Below are 19,620 nucleotides of genomic sequence, written 5' to 3'. Positions count from 1 at the left end.
AGCCTCTCAGTTCCTGGAGGGAGAATCTGTGGAGACCTTCAAATAAAGGACTGACCACGGGCATGACTTCATCTAAGGTGGCAGTGATAGGGAGACCAAAAACCCAGTCCCCTTTCTTGAGGCGGGAGTCACTTTGGGGCTTTGCCAGAGGTTCCCCTCCTCCTATAAACATCTTGCTTTTTGTAACGGGGGAGGAAGGAGAACAAATGCCAATCTGCCAGCATATTCTCGGCAAACCTTGGCCCTCCAGCCCAGGCTGTAGGTATATGTTACCAGAAGCCCCACATCCTACCTTTCATATATCTACTCAGTTGATGTGACTATAGCCGTTGGAAGACATAACGATAATAGTCACAACAACAACTAATGTTTATTGAGTGCTTTTTATGAGCTAAGCACTTTCCATACATTAGCCCATTGGTCCGCACAACAGCCCTGTGCGTCAGGTCCTCTTACTTCCTCCATTTCACAAATGAGGGAACGAAGTTTTTAGGGAGGTTAAGAGAATTTCTCACACTCTCACGGGTGGTCAACGATGGGGCCCCGGTTTGACTACACATAATTCTGACCACTGGATAAGTGAACATAGCATGTATACCACACTGTCACGTACATTACCTGCCAACGTTTAATCTGCATTTCAAAAGTGGAAGACTGGAAAGAGACAACCCAGAAACAGACTCTTAACTCTAGAGAACAAACTGATGGTTACCAGAGGGGAGGCGGGTGGGGGGATGGGTGACATAGGTGAGGGGGATTAAGGAGTGCGCTTGTGATTAAGACCCGGTATTGTGCAGAAGTGTTGAATCACTGTATTGTGCACCTGAAACTCATGTTGCACTGTATGTTAACTAACTGGAATTAAAATAAAGACTTAAAAAGTGGAAGACTGGATAATTCGACAAAATTCATACAGAGAATAAGTGGCAGAATCTGAACCTGGAGCCAGGTTTTCGGATTCCTAGTTCTGTGTTCCTCTTCTGACAACCGCTACTGTTTCGGTGGGTCTGCTTGTTCCCTTTATTAGGGCAGAATGCATATTTATGTATGGCTTTCCAGTCAGCTAGTTTTTCAATTGGAAAATAAAATTTTCTCAGTCATAACAAAATAGTCACAAAAAAAACCCAAGACTGAAACTGGGACGTTTTGGTTAAAAATAAAGTATTTGGTGGCACGCAGCCTGAGAGAACATCAGGATAAGATCAATCACCACTCAAGAACCAGCTGTACTTGCAAGGAGATGATATTAGGGCAGGCTCATAAAAACAGGAATCCGAGGTTTGAGAACCAGGTGAATGGGCAGATGGCCAACCTCAGAGCTCTCTGAGTAGAAAGAAGTACCAAGAACAAAATTGGGCCTCAGAAATATAAGGTGATTAAACACCATTATTTCTCACAAGCTAAAAAGAACAACGCTCTTCTTTTCTGACCTACATCAGGCATTCACATCCCTCAACTCATCCAAATAATGCTAGCTTGGACAAGAACTTGATCATGATCCCAGCGCCAGAATAAGGAACTAATTAAGCATTTATTATTTATTAAGCATTATTTATTTATTATTAAGGTGTCAGTGTTCATATTAGGATAACCATGGTCTGATTATGCTGAATGTGGATGGGGGTTGCTCAAGACAGCTCTCCCTTTATTTAGAGTGGTCTAACAATGTTAAGTACACCTTGGGTCACTTTCAGTTTGGAAGAACCCTGGAGACAGAGGAATTGGGGGCTGATTCGTTTCTTAGATTCATTCTAGGCCCTGCAATTCCCAAAGTATGTTCCATAGATCATCAGTTCCACGAGATGCTCCTCAAAAAAAGGGATTTGTGCAGCAGCTGTGTTAATCTTCTCTGTGTCATTCCAATTTTTCTCCGAAGAAGACATACAGATGGCCAACAGACACATGAAAACATGCTCAACATCACTCAACACCAGGGAAATAAAAATCAAAACTACAATGAGATATCACCTTACACCTTTCAGAATGGCTAAAATTAAAAACACAAGACATAACAAGTATTGGCGAGGATGTGGAGAAGTAGGAACACTTGTGTCCTGTTGGTGGGAACGCAAGCTAGTGCAGCCACTGTGGAAAACAGTATGGATATTCCTCAAAAAATTAAAAATATAACTACCATATAATCCAGTAATCATATTACCAGGTATTTACTCAAAGAATATGAAAACACTAATTCGAGAGGATATACGCACCCCTATGTTTATTGCAGCATAATTTACAATGGTCAAATTATAGGAGCAGCCTAGTGTTTAATGATAGATGAATGGATAAAGAAGATATGTACAATGGAATATTATTCAGCCATAAAAAGGAAGGAATCTTGCCATTTGCAACAACATGGATGGATCTAGAGAGTATAATACTAAGCAAAATGAGTCAGAGAAAGATAAATACCATATGATTTCACTCATATGTGGAATTTAAGAAACAAGACACACGAATAAAGGAAAAACAGAGACAAACCAAGAAACAGAGTCTTAACTCTAGAGAACAGACTGGTGGTTACCAGTGGGGAGGTGGGTGGGAGGATGGTTGAAATAGGTGAAGGGGATTAAGAGTACACTCATCTTGATGAGCACTGAGTAATGTAGAGAATTTTGAATCACTATATTGTGCACCTGAAATCAATATACCACTGTATGTTATATTGCTATATAACATACAGTTACAACTGTATGTTAACTCTAATGGAATTAAAATTTAAGGAAGGGATTTGTGGTCAAGTGAGTCTGGGGACATCAATATATTCTATTCCCCTCTTAGTTTATAGTGAACATTAAAAGCTCTGACAAGTCCTATAGTTGAAAAAAACTGCCTAACTTGGTTTAACCCAGTGTTTTCCAAACATATTTGGGAAGGTCAGCATATTCTCTTTCAAAATTTGTATTTGCATCTCATGGAACTAGTGTTCTTTAGAACACATTTTGAGCAACTCCCTACTTGGAAAGGAGAAATTCTGCTAAGTGAGCTCTTTTAGGGGGAGCAGAGGAGTGAAGAAAATGTACATAAATATGTAAGATTTTTTCAATTACAAAAGGTATACAATAAAATATAAGAAATTTGTCTCTTTTCTATCCCAGATTTTATATTTTATTCTTTACAGAAACTAATATCAATACTTTCTGGTATATTCTGTCAAAAATTGTATGTGTGTGTTTATAAAGTTGGAGTATTTTATACATATCATTTTCTGCCTGCTTTTTAAAATTTGATAGTTTAATGAATCGTTTCATATCAGCATATAAAAATTGGCCTCATTATCTTTAGTGGCTACATAGGCGTCCATTGTAAGCATGCACCCCAATTTCTTTAACCACTTACCTGTTGATAGAGGCATAGGTTTTTCGGGAGGTTTCCTCCTAAGAAAATCTAAACTTCAAAACAGAGACTAATGTATGTGGGCTGATTCTAGGCTGAGAAAGACTAGGCCCTCAGGTCCTTTTTGGTCTTGCCTGGCCAAGCCAGGACTGTGTGTCTTAGCATGATCACTCAATCTATCAAGAGGGGGGAAAATTTTGTTGGCATATTTTCTTTTAAAGAATTTGCTTTGCTTTGTGGGTTCAGTGGCCTTAGCAATCCTACCTCAGACATGAAATAAGGTGCCCGCTAGATGTACGGAGTCGCCTTCATTGTTGGGCTGTTTTAGCATTTCAATCAAATCTATCAGTTACCTCACTTTTATGAGGATTCTCTTCCTCATGGTCCCTCATTTTATGTGCTATCTTCATCACAAGGCTGATGAGTAAAGAGGAGCCAACTTCTGCTCTCATTTCTATGTTCTCCTTTCTTGTCAAGTAATGGGAACATGTTGCAATGGGCTTTGTCACTAAAGAAAAACCAACCAAACCCACTTTGGAAAGCAGAAAACAAAAGTACTTCCTCTTTGAAAGTCAATGAAAGTGACAAGTTTTCTGAGTCAAAATTCAAATTCAGGGATCAAAAGCAGAGTTCTGTTTGGCAGAATTGTTTGGCTTTAGGTGTCTGTAGCCTTTAGATCAGTGAACCAGAATGGACTTTTCTCCCCAAGTCCTTTGGAACTCTGAAATTTTCCGGGCTAGTCTGGCCCTTCATGTTCAGGGCTGTTAAGGGGAAGTCTATAGGAAAGTCCTCCTTCAGCTGATCCTGACTCAGGCTCTAAGGACGCGAAGAGAACCAGCTTCATTTGGAGAAAGCATGGGATTTCCTAGTCATTCATGGTCACAAATCCCATGTGGGGGAAAGGGAGCCGAGAGCCATTCTTCTGGGAGAGTGCTCTTCAACAGGGCATGCACATTCATCAATCTTCCTTTTCCAGTTTTCCACTTCACAGTAATAATTTCTGGTTGGTGATATACCTGGGCAACCTAGCAGAAACAAATGCAAACCTGCTGTAGAAGAATGACTCCACAGCTCAGGCCATATAGAATTCCCACAGAGAAAAACAAACCTTCCTGAAGAGTTCACAATACAAATTTACAAAACACTAAAGGAAATGATCCTTCATCAATGAGACTTAGTAGGTAAAATAAGCAGGATTATTAGCTCCCCCAAAACTTAAGATGACAGAACAATCATAAAATACCATAAATATATTAGACTTTAGTGAGTTAAAGAGATGAAAAAAATAAACACCTAAGAAAAGAAAAACGATTTTTAAAAAGAACCAAATAGAACTTCTGGAAATGAAAACATAGGAATGAAACTAAAAACTTAATGAGTGTGTTAAACAAAAGATTAGATACAATGGAGTAAGGAATTAGTGAACTGGAAGACAGGTTTGAGGCAATTACATAAAATTCATCATGGAGAGATTAAGAGATACAGATATGAGAGAATGGCTAGAGACATAAAGAAAAAAAGTGAGAGTCAGGCATATATGCACATATAATAGGAATTCTAAAAGGAGAAAATAGACTGGGGGAAAGGCAAAGTAATAAAGTTGAGAATCTTCCAGAATTGGTAAAAACTGTGAATCTGTAAATTCCAATAAACAATGAATCTTGAGCACTACGAATAAAATAAAATAACCCTTAGTCATATTGTAGTGAAATTTCAGGGGAAAAGAAAGAGAAACTCTTTTTGTTGTTGTTGTTTTTATACTTTTTAAAATTTCAGTATAGTTGACATGCAATATTACATTAGTTTCAGGTGTATGACATAGTGATTCAACTTCTCTTTAGGTTATGCTATGCTCACCACAAGTGTGGCTACCATGTGTCACCATACAATGTTATTACAACACCATTGACTATATTCCCTATGTTGTGCCTTTTATTCCCACGACTTATTCATTCCATAACTGCAAGCCTGTACCTCCCTCTCCCCTTCACCTATTTTGTCCATCCCCTCCCCTTCCTTCTGGCAACCCTAGTTGGTCCTCTGTATTTACAGGTCTGATTCTGCTTTTTATTTATTCATTCATTTGTTATAGTTTTTAGATTCCACATTTGAGTGAAATTATATGGTATTTGTCTTTCTCAGTCTGACTTATTTCATTTAGCATAATAACTTCTAGGTCTGTCCGTGTTGTTAAAAAAGGCAAGATCTCATCCTTTTTTTTAATGGCTGAGTATTTCTGTGTGTGTGTGTGTGTGTGTGTGTGCATGTACTACATAGAGAAACTCTTAATAGTAATCAGAGAAATTCAGATTAAGAACAAAAATTAGACGAACAACAGACTTGTCAACAGCAATAAGAGTCATTGGGATGACACCTGCAAAATGCCAAGCAAAACCAATCATCAACCTAAAATTTATCAGCTAATCATTGAAACTTGAAGTGAAATGAAGAACTCAGGCAAACAAAGACTGAGAAAGTTTATCCCTCACACACCCTGAAAAATTTCCTGAAGAAAACTTTTTTACTGCACAAAGAAGGAAACTGCACCTAAAAGAGATGCATGTATGCAAGAATAATTAGCAAATAAACTTATAAATGATAGTAAATTTAAATAAGTGATCATTATTAAAAACACCAATAATAAAAATAATGAGGGTATAATTTAAATATCAGACAATAATGACGCGTAAGGCAGAGTGGTTGATTACAGTCAGGATCTTAAAAAGTTTTTCTGTTGTTCAGAAGGAAAGAGATATTGACTCACTTTAAACTTTGTTAACTCAAGAACACATTTCTTTAATGCAAACATAAATACTTAAAAATAGAACGAACAGGAGAAAAGGGAGAAATAAAGAAACCTGATCAACTTAATGGAACAATATTAAGAAAGGTCAAAGCAGAAACTACTGAGTGAAAAACAAAGAAACCACATAAAAAATTAGAAAGAGAACATCACCACAGGTACAGTAGAGATATTAAAAGCCCATGCAAATACTATGAAAAATTATTTCAGAATTACTGCTTTCACTGTACTGATTTTGAAAGTAGCAATTTTGAAAAACTATTTTTGAAAACACAATAAAGTATAGTTTCCTAGGAAAAAAATATAAACTGCTGAAGTGTAATTAAGAATAGAGAATCTATAGTCAAGAGTCTCTCATGGTTCGTCTCCCTCTCTGATTTCCTCCCATTCAGTTTCCCCTCCCTTCCCCTATGATCCTCTGCACTGTTTCTTATATTCCACATATGAGTGAAACCATATGATAATTGTCTTTCTCTGACTGACTTATCTCGTGCAGCATAACACCTTCCCGTTCCATCCACGTTGATGTAAATGGTGAGATTTCATCCTTTTTGATGGCTGAGTAATATTCCTGTGTGTGTGTGTGCGTGTGTGTGTATCACATCTTCTTTATCTATACATTTGTCAATGGACATCTGGGCTCTTTCCACAGTTTGGCTATTGTGGACATTGCTGCTATAAACATTGGGGTGCAGGTACCCCTTAGGATCACTACATATGTATCTTCGGGATAACTGGGTGATGGGCATTAAGGAGGGCATGTGATGTGATGAGCACTGGGTGTTACATGCAACTGATGAATTACTGAACTCTACTTCTGAAACTAATGATAAATTATATGTTGGGTAATTGAATTTAAATTAAGAAAAAGAATGGAGAATCTAAATTAGACATGAATTTTAGAGAAATCTTCTTGTACACACCTCTCTCTCTTTCTCCCTCTCTCCCCTCTTTCTCTCCCTCTCTTTTTTTCAGCGCATATGCTAAGTAATCCTCAAGGAATAGGTAATCCTTACTTTATGCAAAGTGTTTCACAACGCAGAGTACTAACCACTACACGATCACGGCATGCAAAGTGTTTCAGAAAATATAAAAAGAGGGAAAGAACTTCATTTCATGACATTAATATAATCTCAGTGATAAAACTGGATGAAGGACAACATAATAAAAAGAAATTATGGTCCAAATCCTTAATAAAACATTGCAAACTAAATGCTGCATGATTAATGGGAATTCATCTGAGGAATGTAAGGATGATTTAAGGCTAAAAATATTTGTCAGTGTAATTTTCTTTATCAACAGATAAAAGAGAAACCCATATGCTTATCTCAATAAATATAGAAGAGATATTTTTAAAATTCAACAATCATTCCTAATGAAAGTTTTAGTAAATTAGGAGTAGACAGGAACTTCCTTACTCAAATCAAGAATGTCTACCAAAAGCCTACAGGAGCTATCACACTTAATGGTAAAACATGAGAAGCAGATTCTTTAAAGTTGGGAATAAAACAAGAATGCTACAATTATAGCTTCTAGTAACCTTGTACTAGAGAGGTTTTAACCATGGTAATAAGAAGAAATTAAATATTTAAGGTCAAGAAGGGAAGAAAAGTTCTCATATTCTCAGAAAAAAATATTAAAAATATTTTTAAAATATTATCTATACCAGTCCAGTCCAATAGAACTCCATATCCACGCTGTCCAATGTAGCCAGAAGTCATACATATGGGTCTTAAGCACTCAAACTGGGACTAGTAAGACTGAAGAAAAAAATTTTTTATTTTATGTAAATTTAATTTTAATTTAAGTAGCCACATGTGGCTAGTGGCTATCATATTTGACAGTCCTGATCTATACAGAATATCCAAGATAATCCATAAATTTACTTGTGTTATAAGAGAGTTACCGAGTTTGCTGAATACAAGATACACACAAGTCAATGTTACTCCTAAACCCTAGTAGTCGCCAATTAGAAAATATAATTTGTTTTAGAAAATATAATTTTAAAATGTACGATTCACAACAGTAATAACAACCACAATATATCAAACAAAAGATATACATGACTAATATCAAGTAAATTATAAAACTTAAAAATAAGTTTAGAAAGCAGACCTATGAAGAAAGAGCTACATCATGTTCGTGGATATAAGATTCAATATTTTAAAGGTGCCAGTTCTATCCAGAATAATACATAAATTTAATGCAATTCCAGTCAAAATGTCTATAGGGTATTTATGGAACTTGATAAACTGATCCTAAAATTCATGGAAGAATAGAGGGCTAAAAATAGCCAAGACAATATTGGAAAAATAAGGAAGAAAAACACCAGATAACAAAAAATAATTTAGAAAGTAATTATAACAAAAATATATGGCATTGGTGCTGGTTTGGACAGAGAAATCGATAGAACTAAATCAAGTCTAGGCCTACAACCACATTTATATATGAACTGATATATGATCTCTATCTAACTGGTATATGACGTCATCACAAGCAATAGAAGTAGAACAGACTGTCAAAAATGTTACTGGAACAATTGGCTGTCCTACCAGATAAAGAGCACCTACTCTCTACATCATATACCAAAATAAATTCTAATTATTTAAAGACTTAAATATCAAAACTAAGACATGAAACTATGTAATAAGAAAACACAAAATATCTCTAATGTCTGGATTTTAAAAATACCAATATCCTATTATAATCAATAGGACAAAATTAAAATGCAGAGGATATGAGCAGGCAATTTACAGAAGAGGAAATCTAAAGGTTAGTAAACATGAAAAGATGGTCAACTGCACGAGGTCAACTGCATTACAATTATTAGTGAAATTCTATTTCTTATATGTCAAATGGGCAAAAATCTAAAAGTTGAATAATACCAAGGGTCGGGGAGTACATGGAAAATGGAAACTCACAGGTTGCTGATGGTACTGTAAATTTAAAACCACTTTGGAGAGCAATTTTGCAATATGCATGAAGTTGAAGATGCCCTTGGGCCACCAAACCCACTTCTAAGTGTATACTCAGAAGAAACTCTGGAACACACGGACAAGGAGACGTGTACAAAGATGTTCATTGTTGCAGTGGTCCTCCTAGTGACAAACTGCAAACCACCTAACGGTTCACAAGGGGAGTGGAGACATAAAGCCACTGCACTACAAAACTATAATGAATTACCCACATCTACATGGCTCCAAATAGATCAGTCTCAGGAAGTGTACTTGGGGGAAAATCTCAAATTGTAGAAGGTATACAAACGAGGAAGCCACGTACGTACATTTTTAAAGCATACAAAACAGTAACACACGTTGTTTCGGGCAACAGTAGTAAAAGCTCAAAAGCGTATGTGAGAATAACTCCAGCACGGTGAAGGAAAAGCAGGGATTTGACTCTGATCCCAACTCTGCCACACACTCGCCTGTGGGCAAGTTGCTTGATCGTAGTAAGCCTTCATTTTCTCATCTGTAAAATATGAACAATTCCCTTACCTCGTGAGATGTTGCCAGAATTAAAGAGTGTCTGGGTATACTGTATGCTCAATAAATGTCAACCCCTTTCGTTGTCTTTTGTCCTCATCACATCGCCATACTTGAAGGGAAAGAACCTCCTGCTCTGGGCCATCTCACACCCTCACACCCACTGAAGGCACAGGGCAAGAGCTCACACAGATCCCGCCATGTTTATTTAACTCTTCCCCATGTTCATAGTTAGAAGCTGGCACTTTCTTAAAGTAACTGTCCCCAGGACAGAAGTACAAATCCATGAGAAGCTGAGAACTAAACATAAATTATAAGTAAATCATAAGAATCAGGTGGGACTGACTGTGCAAGTTCTCTCTGATGTTCTACTGTGGTGGAAAAAGCATTTGACAGAATTCTGTGAGCATGTGGGTCTCCGTTTCCTCACCTGGAAGACACAGGGGTGGGACGACAGAGGCCACTTCATCCACTTCATTCCAAAGCCAGTGCCTGAGAGCCTGAGGACAGAGATTCTTCCACACCGCTCCCGCAAACATGCCATTTGTGGCCAGAATCTGCCAGGCACTGCTGACAGCAGAGGCTTCTGTCCTATCAGCTGTGGGCAGACCGACGGCCCTAGCTCAGTGGGACCCTCATCCTGGACATCCCGCCTTGGAGTGGGGCAGGTCTTTGCAAAGCAATAAGCCAGACCAAGCAGGGAGGAATCAGAGAAAGGGCAAGTGACTGTTGAGTCAGAAAGCAGGAGAGGAATTACGGTGTCTATGGCCACTGGCCTGTCAGTCCTTTGCTCTGAGCCACAGGGTGGTCTCAAGGAGAACCCAGAAAATAGAAGCACTAGAAGAAACACAGTGCAATGCATGGTCAATGTGTTCATTAGGGACATGAAGATATGACTGAATCACCTCAGAACCCTCATGTTACAAGAGGTTTGAGTGTGTTTGTAGGTACTGAAGTGGTCCATAAACTCTACGCTAATAGATCTTCTATAAAGTTTCCATGCCATGATCGTGTCTGTTCTATATTATCATCTTTTGACACCTTTAGTGTCTAATGTATTTTATACTATAAAATTAGTAAGGTTCTCTGGGGCTTTCCCAGGAAAGGAGTTAATTCTCATCAAACAATGGTACATTAGGAATAACTACAGTCAAATATCAAGCCCAGCTCTTGCATTCATAGGCTGGGTGACCTTGGGTGAACCTCTTAATTATGTTACACCTGTTTCTCCATCTGGGAAAATGGAGTTGATCTTTCTCTCTTCCCCCCGCCCCCCTTCCAGGAAAGATATAAATATAAAAATAAACAAGAACCTACATGAGATTTGCAACAACATGGATGGATCTAGAGAGTATGATGCTAAGCAAAATAAGTCAGAGAAAGACAAACACTGCATGATTTCACTCATATGTGGAACTTAGGGAAGAAAACAAACAAAGAAAAAAAGAGACAAATGGAAGAAACAGACTCCTAACTCTAGAGAACAGACAGATGGTTACCAGAGGGGTGGTGCGGGGTGGGTGGGTGACATAGGTGAAGAGGATTAAGAGCACACTTGTCATGATGAACACTGAGTAATGTACAGAATAGTTGAATCGCTCTACGGTACACCTGAAACCAATATAACACTGTATATTAATGATACTGGAATTTAAAAAAAAGAATCTATATGAGAAAGCATTCTATGCCTCTTGGAGGGAAGCACAGTGGGAATCTTGGGCAAGTGCATGCTTAAGGCAGGACATATGGGCTCCACACTGATTCAAAGGACACACGATTACATCAGCCCATGCCTTGGGTTCCCCATCAATAAGAAGGGCCAGCAGCATCTATCTCAGAGCTGTCCTACTAGTACCTGGGAATTCTAAATATGCAGCAGTCCCAAATGTCCTGAATTATGCCCTGCAAAGCACTTGTTTTAAAGAACTAGCTTATTTTAAGAATTTTCCTATTTTACTCTAAATGCTAATCATACATTCTTTTGTTTCAAAAGCTCTCCAATCTGGAATAGACCCACTCCAAGATCTGAGCACATTTTGTAATAATAATTTTAAAGCCCCAGAATTTCTATAGTCAGCATATCTGAGATCTCTTCAAGACAGAATGACAAACTCAGTGACTCTGGCAAGGTGGGAAGTATGGTCATGAAGTCTTGGAGGAAGGCAAGAGCAGATATGGAAAACACGGTGGGGTCCGACATTTCTCATGTACCATCCATCCCACTTCTTCCCCCCCTTCTGTACTGCGCATTCCCCCATGCCCTCCATATCCTGTGTCCCAGGTCTCTGCTCATTCTATTTCCCTTCAGGGCACAGATCTGGGCTATAGCAAGTATTTACATTTTTTCATTCTTAGAGATGCCAAAAGGTAGATCTCCAATGTGTAAGCTTGGCAGAGTGAGACAAGAATTTAGAATCTTTCCCAATACACAAGTAGATGATTACCCACTCATAAATCCAGCCCTGGAAGGATGCCCTTCTACCGCAGGAGGAAATATGGCGGCTTGCTCACCTCAGCATCTTCAATAGGATGAACTCTATCAAAGAATCACATCTTTATATCACTCCACTGTAGAATAGTGAGGAGTGAATATTTACTACAAGAAATGACTAGAGATTCTGGGAAGCACAGCCCCCAAAAGACATTTTAATTGAACAAAACTTTATGGGGTCCCAGTTATGTATGTGCAGAGTTCCATGGCAGATGTTGGGGGAAGGGAGCCGGCAAGATGTCCAGAAGGAGACAAAGCAGCTATTTTCAAATACTACAAAGACTTCCACGTGAAAGAGGGGAAGGGGAGAGAACTGGGAAAGGGAGCCGGCATTTAATGAATGTTTCTTTACATCAGGAACTTTCTAAGCAGTGGATATGTAATGTGCAGCTTGAAATCCCCAGGCCACAAGCCATGGGCAGGGGGCTGAGCAGTCCCCTGTGCTCTACCTTCCCCTCATACCTGTTGGCTCCCACTGAGCTGTCTTTTCTGCTTCAGAAGCCTTTGGCCTGGTCTCATTCGGTGCCCATCAGCTAAACTCACATGCCCACAAGCAAAGGAGAGCTCTTTCATGGTTCCAAGCTATGGAGATGTTAAAGTAGAGGGAGTTTGATTTACTATCTATCAAGGACATTGGGGAAGGAATTCCATCAATAGGTGGGAAGTGTAGGTTCTAGAATTAGAAAGAATCCCAGTTCCATGCTTTCCTGGTTTGGGCCAGTTACTTTGTCTCTTTGAGCCCTCATTTCTCCAACTGTTTATGAGTGTTAATAAAGCCTTTCTAGTGCAGCTATTGTAGGATTAAACAGATATATATATATAAAGAAGCTAACATATGGTAGGTACTTAATACATGCTCTCTCCCTTCCTTTGCAGCTCAAGGCTTCAAAACCTCTTCTACATATTAGGGAAGACACATTACAAACCCTCTCCCAGGCACTAGCAAAGGCAAAAAGGCCTACTTATCCCTTCACTACAAGCCTAAATTAGAGATAGTTCAACGGCTTATAACTTAATCATTGCTGTTTTTAGTTGTAGTTTACAGAGAATTTTTCATGGACTTTAATCCTAATGGTTAAGTGGGCGTCATCAGTCATTTACACCATGGTGTCAATGAGTTTAAGATGCTTCTCCTGAGAGCAGGTTTTGAGAGGAGGAGGGAAAATGGCACCAGACTCCCAACATCTGGGGGAAAAAACAAATTTGAAGGACTGATAGAGTCCTGTATATCCTTTCCCATCTTTTTTATGTTCCTTTTTGCCCCTGCCTTATCAACATGCAAAGCTTTTTGCTATACAAAGCAACACAAAATGCATGTTTTCTAATTAAGCAGAAACAATTACTTTAGCTGATAGTTGAGCAAAACCATGAAGATTAATTGGTTAAAAAAAATACTGTGTGCAAAAGCGTCTTGTTTATATACCCACCCCCCCCAAGCCTCAATAAAAAGATTATAATCACAATTATGGATTCCATCAGAGGTTGCTTTACAAAGAAAAATTAATTAATTAATTAATTTTAAAAAGTAAATGTACAATGTAGATGGAAATGAAACATTTAGGCAATTATTGGCTTTCACCAGAAGATACAAAGTTTTATTTTCAACATAAAATAGAAGATATTTCTTTAGCTCCCATCTTGAATACTAGAGGAAGACATGTTACTAGTTGTATGAATAGAATGGTGAATGGCCGAAAGCAACTTTTATTTACTCAACACAGACGGGATGGAATTATGAAACAGCTTCTCATTAAGAAAGGTTTTAGCTTTTTCAATTGCAAAATGGATGTTTAGTTCACTTCCTCCTCTGTGTTTTCTGCAGAGCACTACGGATTGTAACTGAATTTGCTTACTTCTCTGTACCACAGGTCACCACAGAGCTGAATTGAGTCTGTGGTGACATCCACTCTCCTCACTGGTACCAAACTGTCAAGAACATGACCCCAGAGTTCTTGTCTCGCTGAGGGTGATTTTCCAGTAAGCACTGAAGATCAGAAGAATCATGGGCTTTTATCTTCTCTCTTTTCCTTCAAACTACCCACCCCATCCGCATTCCTAACTCAAGTGAATGAGGACAGTCAAGAAGGAGTTGTCCACATGCCTTGAAAATACGTGAGTGGATCCAGTAAAAAGAGGCTCTCAGAGACCACAAAATCTACAACTCCCTCTCAATTTACACTAGTTCAAATTTCTGAGTTCACATTTGTTTCTTGATCTTGGCTTACTCCCCTAAATTATTATGTATTTATACAAAGCAAAGAACTTTTTTTTGAGATACAGCTGACATAACATTACAATAGCTTCTGGTGCACAACATAATGATTCAATATTTGTATACATTGCAAAATGACCACCACAGTAAGTCTAGTTAACACCTATCACCACGTAGTTACACATTTCTTTCTCCTGATAACAAACTTTAAAGATCTATTCTCTTAGTAACTTTCAAATATGCAATACAGTGTTAACTAACTGTAGTCTCCATGCTGTACATTACCAGAGAACTTTTAAAGTACAAAATTTATGGACAACTCTCTATAACTTTAAGAAAAATGAAATTACTAATACCTGAAGTAGGGAATCTTTGAGCAGGTTTATTTATTTTTTTAGAGCAAGTTAAAGTCAGTAGTTGTGGCATATGAGAATAATTGAACATTTCATTTTCTGCTCACAAATGGTCTTGCTCCAGCTAAAAACTCAGCATCCAAAGAATACTACAATGTGCAATAGGATGAAAGCCTAGAGCCCATGCCACTTAAGTAAACTGTCCAGTTTTTCATTAATAGCTGTGCAATTCCCTGGCCAAGACTCCTGAGTCGTTCTTAGAATCAGTCCTTCCTTTAGATAGACAGATGATAGATAGATAGATAGGATGATAGATAGATAGATAGATAGATAGATAGATAGATAGATAGACAGAAGGCTTTTGTAACTGTCTCATTAAAGACCTTTAGAGATTAACTTAAGGTAAATAGAGGGGGGAAAATCACGCAAAACCAAAGCTGGATGGTTGCAGAATACATATTTTACTTTGCGAAATTTCTAACTTACTAAAAGTCAAGTGATCTGACAACACAAGCCTTGCCAAGCATTTGTACTACTGAGTTGTTTCTTGCCATTCATATTTATTGACTGCCGATCCTTATTTCAAGGGGCGAGTCACTTCAATGTTTGTGGGAAACGAACATGGTATACATCAGTTAATCAATGAGAAAGATTTCTAACAGCTGACTTTAATCAAAGCCAGCTCAGAGTCTGAGTAAATCTCTGAAATGAAGAAAGTAGTTTATTCCCCTTCTCCAACCCCCATCAACTCTTGAGGATAAATGAAATGAGTAAATGGAAACCTAACCTGTGGCCAGTAAATAGCCAAACAACCTGGAAGTAACGTGCTGTTTCCTGGAAGAGATAAATCTGGAAACAAACTTAAGGAAAACAAAACAAAACTATCCGCCACCAGCTACGTAGAAAGAGAGGCATAACTGGGTCAGAATTCAGGAAATACTTACGATCATTATGAAGGTACCCAAGAACTCAGAGACTGTTTCTTTAGCTAAGCTGCTCTTCAAGACCAGCTTCTGCTTGAAGCTTTTCCCCTTTCGCCCCTTCCCAGGCTGCATCGTGGGGCTTCTCCAAGAACCACTCTCTCCACCAGTCCCTGCTTCTTCTGGCCCCTACTTCACTCGCACGGGAAAATTGAAGTTTTAGCAACTGCTCAGATTCCTGGAGATGTCTGGTGAGATTCTCTGACTGTACAAACGCTGTCCCAATTGCAGCCCGTGACTTAATCCTCTCCTGGTGAAATTGTCATCCCTTGTTCACTGTTGTTTATCTGACTTCGTGAGTTACAGTCTGAAATCCCCAAAACGATCCTTTTTGTGCCTGATAGATTAATCATTACCTTTATTCTCAAGGTATTTTTTTTTTCCTCTGTTGGTTTTTTTTTTTTTTTTTCCCAAGAGATGAGAAAGGAGATGTTGTGCTGGTTGTGTTGCCAAAAACCACAGCGATGGGCTCCAGTCCAGAAGAGATTTCATGTTACACAACTGCAGGCTTCTGATTTTTTTTCCCCCTATTCAGAAGTGGGTGGTTGGGGTGTAGTTTGGGATTATCAAATCAGGTATACATACATCCAATGTAAACATTCTCTTCTGAAGGAACTTTTCATGCACGTTGGAGAATATGGAGAAAATACAGATGTGTTGTTCTGCAAGATTAATCACTCTTGTTTTCTTCCAATATCATTTCAGTGATTTAATGACACCTCCCTAAGGGTGGTAAAAACAATTGCATCCATTCTAGAGATGGAGAAATTAACATACAAAGAGACCATTGCAAGTTTCACACTGCAAGACTTTAGGACAGGATGGATCTCCTCCTTGGTTACTATAGCTGGGCTTCATCTACTGAGGACAAACTGGGATCCAAGAATCAGAACGATGGAGAAAGCAACTTGTTGACTTTCTTCTGAAGGATTCCAGAAACTTGAAAACCAAGTTTCTCCCCTTCATTTTCCATGAAATATTTAAGCAAAACACATAGAAAATAAACAATAGTGGCTTGAAACTCTATACTGCCTGAAGATCAAAGAGACACCTCAGTTAAACAAGAAAGGGATTAAATACACTGAAACAAGGCTTCTAGGTTATACCATTGAAGTTTGATGAATTAACGTCCTTGCAGGCAACAGGCTCTTTAGGATTAGCATTCTGTCATGTCAAGTATTCAAGCCTTGCTTCTCAAAACTAGTTTGTCTGAAGAAATAGAATCCAGCAGTTGTTTCTGAATACCAAGGCAGTTTCATAGCATTAGTACCCACGCTCTGTGCTTCTTCCCAATCCTCCCACAGAGAAGCCAGTTCTCTTTCAGGCCTTCCCCTCCCTTTGCAGGAAGCCTACAGTCATTTCCAGCTGAGGCAGGCAGGCAGGGAGGGAGAAGAGGTCTGGAGAAAACAGCTGTTTAGAGTCTAAGTACAGAAGGAGATACCTAATCTAGAGGTGAAATACAGAGTTTAGGCCTAAAAAAATTAGAACTTGCCAGAGGGCACACCATCCCAGAGCCAGGACAAGAATACAGCATTTTTGGCTTTAACTCTTGGTTAAGTTATCATGGATACCATTGTCTAGAAGGATTGCTGATGACTACCCTATTCCCAAGTCCCAGCGGGTGGACCAGAGAAACAGGACTTTATTGCTGTGACTATAACTAACACTACACAAGAGTGTTCTTTGGTCTCTTCATTCACTCATCTCACAAATATTTATGGCATACTCATTATGTGCTAAACACTGCACTTAGCAAAGCACACACAGTTCTTGCCCTTTACAGAGCTTAGAGTCTAGTGAGGGAGATAGGCATAGGGAAATAATCATACACACAGAAATATGAAATCGCAACTGAGATGTATGCTATAAAGATGGAAGACATATTTCTATGAGCAAATAAAAGAGGGGGATTTCACCTGAACAGAGAGATCTCGGATGGCTTCTCTAGGGAAATCATGTCCCAGCTGAGATCAGAAGGAAGTGTAGGGTTTAACTGCACGAAGTGGGGAAGGAAGTGCATGTACAATGGCCTTGGGGAGTGGGGGTGGGAACAGTATTCAAGAACAAAAGGAATCTACTGCCTGACTCCCAGAGACAGTGAAGGAACACAGTGCAAAATGAACCTGGAGCCATGGGTGGGAGTCAGACCACACAGACTGAGCCTATAAATAACATTCAGGGCTAAAAGCAATGATAAGCTGCATAGGTGGTTTAAGTGAGAACACAACACTACCAAATTTGAGTTAAAAAAAAATCATCCTGGCTGTGAGGTGGAAAGGAGATTGGAAGGGGCCTAAAGTAGGCATAGGTAAACCCACTGGAGGATATTACAGAATTCCAGGACTGGGTGGCTTTGACAATGGAGAGAAGAACTTTAGATCTTAAAATTGGAAGAACTTGGAAGCGTGGCTACGGAAGGTGAGGAGAGGGACTCAGCAGAGTTGATTCCTGGGGAAGGAGGTGCTAAGTACTGGGAGAGAAAACACCCAAAGAGGACCAGGACTGCTGTGGCAGATGGTGACGTCTGTGTGTGCAGATTACGCCTCAGGGGCTTTCTGGCGCTTCGGAGAAAAGATAGTTGAGTAGGAAGAGATATGGTTCTGGAATCAGAGGAGAGGTTTGTGTGCTCATAGACGTGATAATTGAAGCCAAGAATAAAGTTGAGCTTGCCTGGGGGCAGAATTTGAAGAAAGCAGAGGCTGAGTTTGTGGTACTGGACATTCCATGCTCACGTGGAGAATGAAATCTTTGTTATCTCACTTATTCTGCTTTCAGATGACAGTCACACTCTCACCTTCATCACCATGAACAACTTCTCATCAAACATAACTCACTCACACTCTCCTTTGCACCCTCCCACCAAAGTTCCTATTGGAAATATGGGGCCGCTTAGTTTCTTTCATTCATTCATCATTCATTCATTCATCCATCCATCCTCCATTCCTTCATTCACTCACTCTTTCAGAAAAAGCTTTAACTGAGTATATACCATGTGTCAGACACAGGGGATTCAAAAATTAGGAAAACAGAAGTCTAGTGCTAAGGCATTATATAGTCTAAGTGACAAAGACTTCCAAATGAATACATCATGTAGCAAAATAGAAGCATATGCAAAGCACTGAACTAAAATTCCAGCTATCACCACATGGACATCTGAGAGTTCACTGTACATTGTCAACGTATCGACTAGTCCTGCCACCAAGAGTTCTAGAACCATGCTCCCCTAGATGCAGTGCCATGCTGACTCTCCAGTGCCAGCCTACCCAGCTCTCACCCCCCCGACTCTGTTACTCCCTGACCTCAACGTTCTCTTCTTCTCTATCTGGTTGTACCTTGAGTAACCATCTTTGCCTCCATTCATGGGCTTCAACAAGTCTGGTGTTCATAAGGAGAACTATCTCACACTCTGACCTCACTTCCTCAACCTCTTCTACTTGACCAACTCTATCTCCACTCTAGTTCAGAAGCCCCTTTGATGGCCATTGTTGGAATGTGTCACCATCTCCTCTTTGAGAACCTTTCACGAGAAGGCACATCTCACTGACTAAAACTTCCACTTCTCACATTTCGCCCACTCTCTAACTTTCACAAATGTGCTGCACATCCTCCTCATAAATTTCAGTCCCTCAGTTCTTTCCTCTCCACTCAGTTCTTAGCCTTGTGGTCATCCAGGTTAACAATGCACTTACCAGTATCTCAGGTTCCACTGACACACTGACTTCCTCCTACATCCACGCTGCCAAAGCCCAACTCTGAGTCTACCTAGTCACCTATTTCTCTCTCTTTGAAAGCTATAGGTAACATATGAATTTAAGCCTGCTTCTCACTCTCCCATTCCCCTTGCTTGTGTTCCCACTCTCGCTGTGTCTCTGTCAAATAAATAAATAAAATCTTTAAAAAAAAAACAATTATGTAAAGAAAAAGAAGCAGATATAGGGCGCCTGGGTGGCTCAGTTGGTTAAG

General features: G+C 39.2%; 1 protein-coding gene across 3 annotated transcripts in view; it reads right to left on the bottom strand.

The window, feature by feature from the left end:
* AQP9 (aquaporin 9) overlaps positions 1-19,620 on the bottom strand; it is a 94,610-nt gene that overhangs the window by 28,218 nt on the left and 46,772 nt on the right. Inside the window, exon 1 of one of the 3 annotated variants that reach the window (XM_081831174.1) lies at positions 17,574-17,646. The exons of 1 other annotated variant lie outside the window; for it this stretch is intronic. Coding sequence is in view for 1 of the 2 variants with exons in the window: in XM_006736138.3 (XP_006736201.1) it covers positions 15,622-15,732 (111 nt within the window). In the remaining variant the exon portion in view is untranslated. Of the gene's footprint in view, positions 1-15,621; positions 16,809-17,573; positions 17,647-19,620 lie in introns of those variants that run through there. One more of the 3 variants, XM_006736138.3, reaches the window with a different exon arrangement.

Source organism: Leptonychotes weddellii, chromosome 9 (genome assembly GCF_054177405.1).
Source record: "Leptonychotes weddellii isolate Sample4059 chromosome 9, ASM5417740v2, whole genome shotgun sequence".
Lineage (NCBI taxonomy): Eukaryota > Metazoa > Chordata > Mammalia > Carnivora > Phocidae > Leptonychotes > Leptonychotes weddellii.
This window is presented reverse-complemented; position numbering and strand designations above follow the sequence as displayed.